This window comes from Mandrillus leucophaeus, unplaced genomic scaffold (assembly GCF_000951045.1).
Source record: "Mandrillus leucophaeus isolate KB7577 unplaced genomic scaffold, Mleu.le_1.0 Scaffold198, whole genome shotgun sequence".
Taxonomy (NCBI): domain Eukaryota; kingdom Metazoa; phylum Chordata; class Mammalia; order Primates; family Cercopithecidae; genus Mandrillus; species Mandrillus leucophaeus.
In genome coordinates this window covers 2,840,160-2,842,707 of record NW_012102009.1, presented here as the reverse complement: position 1 = coordinate 2,842,707, position 2,548 = coordinate 2,840,160, and the positions used below count along the sequence as shown (strand labels likewise).

Sequence of the window (2,548 nt, the reverse complement as noted above, 5' to 3'; positions counted from 1 at the left end):
TTACTGTGTTATTTGTTTTAATTTAGGAAGTATTTGTTACAAAGGCTGATGTTTCAACTTTGTTTCATTCACAGAGAGACATCTCCGCATACATTTCAATTAGACTTATTCTTCAACAATGTAAGCAAACCAAGTGCCCCTGTTTTCGATAGGTTGGGAAGGTATGTACCTGCTAGGTAATTTCACCGGAACTCATGAGTTAGTAAGCAACACCTTTTAATTGATTCTTTAGATAGAAGAAAAGGATATATCTGCTGGTAGACCCAAGAACACAGGGTTTAATTGTGTCAAGGCTGCAGTAAAGAAATGTCGAACTCCTAAGGAGATGTTGAGTTTATAAAGTAAAAATTTAAATGTGTGAAACAGACATTGTTTGTTAACTTGTTACTCATGCATGCCTTTCTTACATACATGATACTTTCACACATGATAGTAACCTTCTAATTTGGAAAATATTTTTGATTCTAATATAGACACATTGAGAACTAATATTTTATATGTGTCTTTCACATCACACTACTGTGCAATTTATAATTCCATAGCCACATTTTGTAAAATGAAACTTTTGTAAGTAGATAACCCCTTTTTTGATTATTTAGTACATGCTACGTAGTTTTTTTCAGGTTAGGTATTATTAAACCTGTTGTTATGATGTCTGCAAACAAATGGGTTTACTTAGAACTCATAAAATAAAAAAAAATTAAAGGCAGCTTAAAAATGAGAAAATGTCTATTCCTGTCAGGAATTAACAGTTTCTTAGACATCACTCATTCTGTTATTGATCCTTCTCATTTATTATTAAATTATGTTAATAATTTAACTCTTTTTTTAAGTGAAGGGAAACCTTAGATAATTTGAAGCAGGTAATTTTTAGTATTTGGAGGTGTTTTTATGTTAGTACCTACTTAATAAAAACAGGTGCTTTTCTTAAATTTTGGTTGTAGTCTACATTTTTGTATGACTGTAATGCAAAGTGGTTCTTTACTCTGGCTGTACATTAGAATTACCTGGTGTGCTTTTAAAAATTTACTGATGTCCATACTAACCCCAAAGCAATTAATTCAGAATCTGGGATTGATTTATTTTTTTCTTTATCACATTTTAGGGGGCAGTACATTAAACTCAAACTTTGGTTTATTGAATCAAAACAAAAATCTAGCATTTGATTATATTAAAATATTTGAATCTAGAAAGACATCTTCGTGAACTGTGATGTTCAGTGTTTGAGCTTACATATTTATTTCTACTCTCTTGACAGCCTGGAATATGATGAGAATACTTCCATCATCTTTAGACCTAACTCAAAGGTAATTATGGAAGTCAGTTTTCAACTTGTCATTACTATTTGCTCTCAACTCCATTTAAAGTTTTTGATCCATATAAATCAGTGTTGCAGAATGTCATCTCTTATCTGATTCTTCTAGCATCTAGACACTATTTTATAATGCAGTAAAGACGTCGTAATGTTTTTTACCTATAAAGCTCTTTCTTCCTCTTTCGAGTCAAGAAGAGGCCAGCATTTGTGCTTTACCGTCTTTCATTTAGATAGGCAAGTTCAGAAGATGACAGGCAGGCAAATTGTTATTAGACACTACTGTGCCTTAATTAAAGTTTCTTTTAAAAGTACGTATTTCATATTTTTCCTTTCGTATAAAATGTATGCCTTTTTTCTTGATATGCCAGATGCCATGCTGGAAGCATTTAGTGGCAGATTTGAAATGCAAACATAATTATGACCTGGTATGGTGCTACTCAGCTTGCTGTTTGGTTTTGGGGGGGATGGGTATTAAATCATTTGTATCCTGTTTAGACTGCAAATTGTCTTTGTTATCTGTTTATCTTCCTTCCAGTGGGATTTCTGTTCAGTCTGTCAATCCTTGGCTGGTCTTTGAACCCTTCTTCTGGTCCACAGTTTCCCTGTATAGTCTAACAAAGAAATATTAATTTCTTTTTTTCCTTATTGTGCCTCCAGAAGGGGCCCTGGTAACACTTATAACTTCATCATTACCCAACATGGTGGGGTGGAAACAGAACTCTGAAGTCAGGGCCTTTGGTTTCTATTGCAGGCTCTTCTTCACATGCTCTGGTTTTCTTATTTCCTAAAAGGGAATGACAATATCTGCTCTCTTAATTATGAAGATCTAGCTATTAATGTAGGTAAACTCTAAAAAGCATAAAGTTATTTTTATCTTATAGGGAAATACTGAAGGTTAATGGCATTGGCAAAAGTCTTTAATCTTTTTAGGAGAAAGTTTGTTTGCAAAAACCATTTGTATAATGCCTCTGGGTTCCCTTACTTTTTTTTTTTTTTTTTTGAGACCGAGTCTTGCTCTGTCGCCCAGGCTAGAGTGTGCAGTGGTGTAATCTTGGCTCACTGCAACCTCCACCTTCTGGGTTCAAGCAATTCTCTGCCTCAGTCTCCTGATTATCTGGGATTACAAGTGCTTGCCACCACGCCCGGCTAATTTTTGTAATTTTAGTAGGCACGGGGTTTCACCATCTTGGTCAGGCTGGTCTTCAACTCCTGACCTTGTGATCCACCCACCTC

General features: G+C 34.6%; 1 protein-coding gene across 1 annotated transcript in view; it reads left to right on the top strand.

Annotated features, from left to right (window-relative positions):
• The window catches only part of KIAA1429 (KIAA1429 ortholog), a 79,171-nt gene that overhangs the window by 21,843 nt on the left and 54,780 nt on the right, over positions 1-2,548 (top strand). The window contains exons 3-5 of the mRNA XM_011978682.1: positions 75-161; positions 1,259-1,319; positions 1,684-1,745. Coding sequence (XP_011834072.1) covers positions 75-161; positions 1,259-1,319; positions 1,684-1,745 — 210 coding nt within the window. The remainder of the gene's footprint in view (positions 1-74; positions 162-1,258; positions 1,320-1,683; positions 1,746-2,548) is intronic.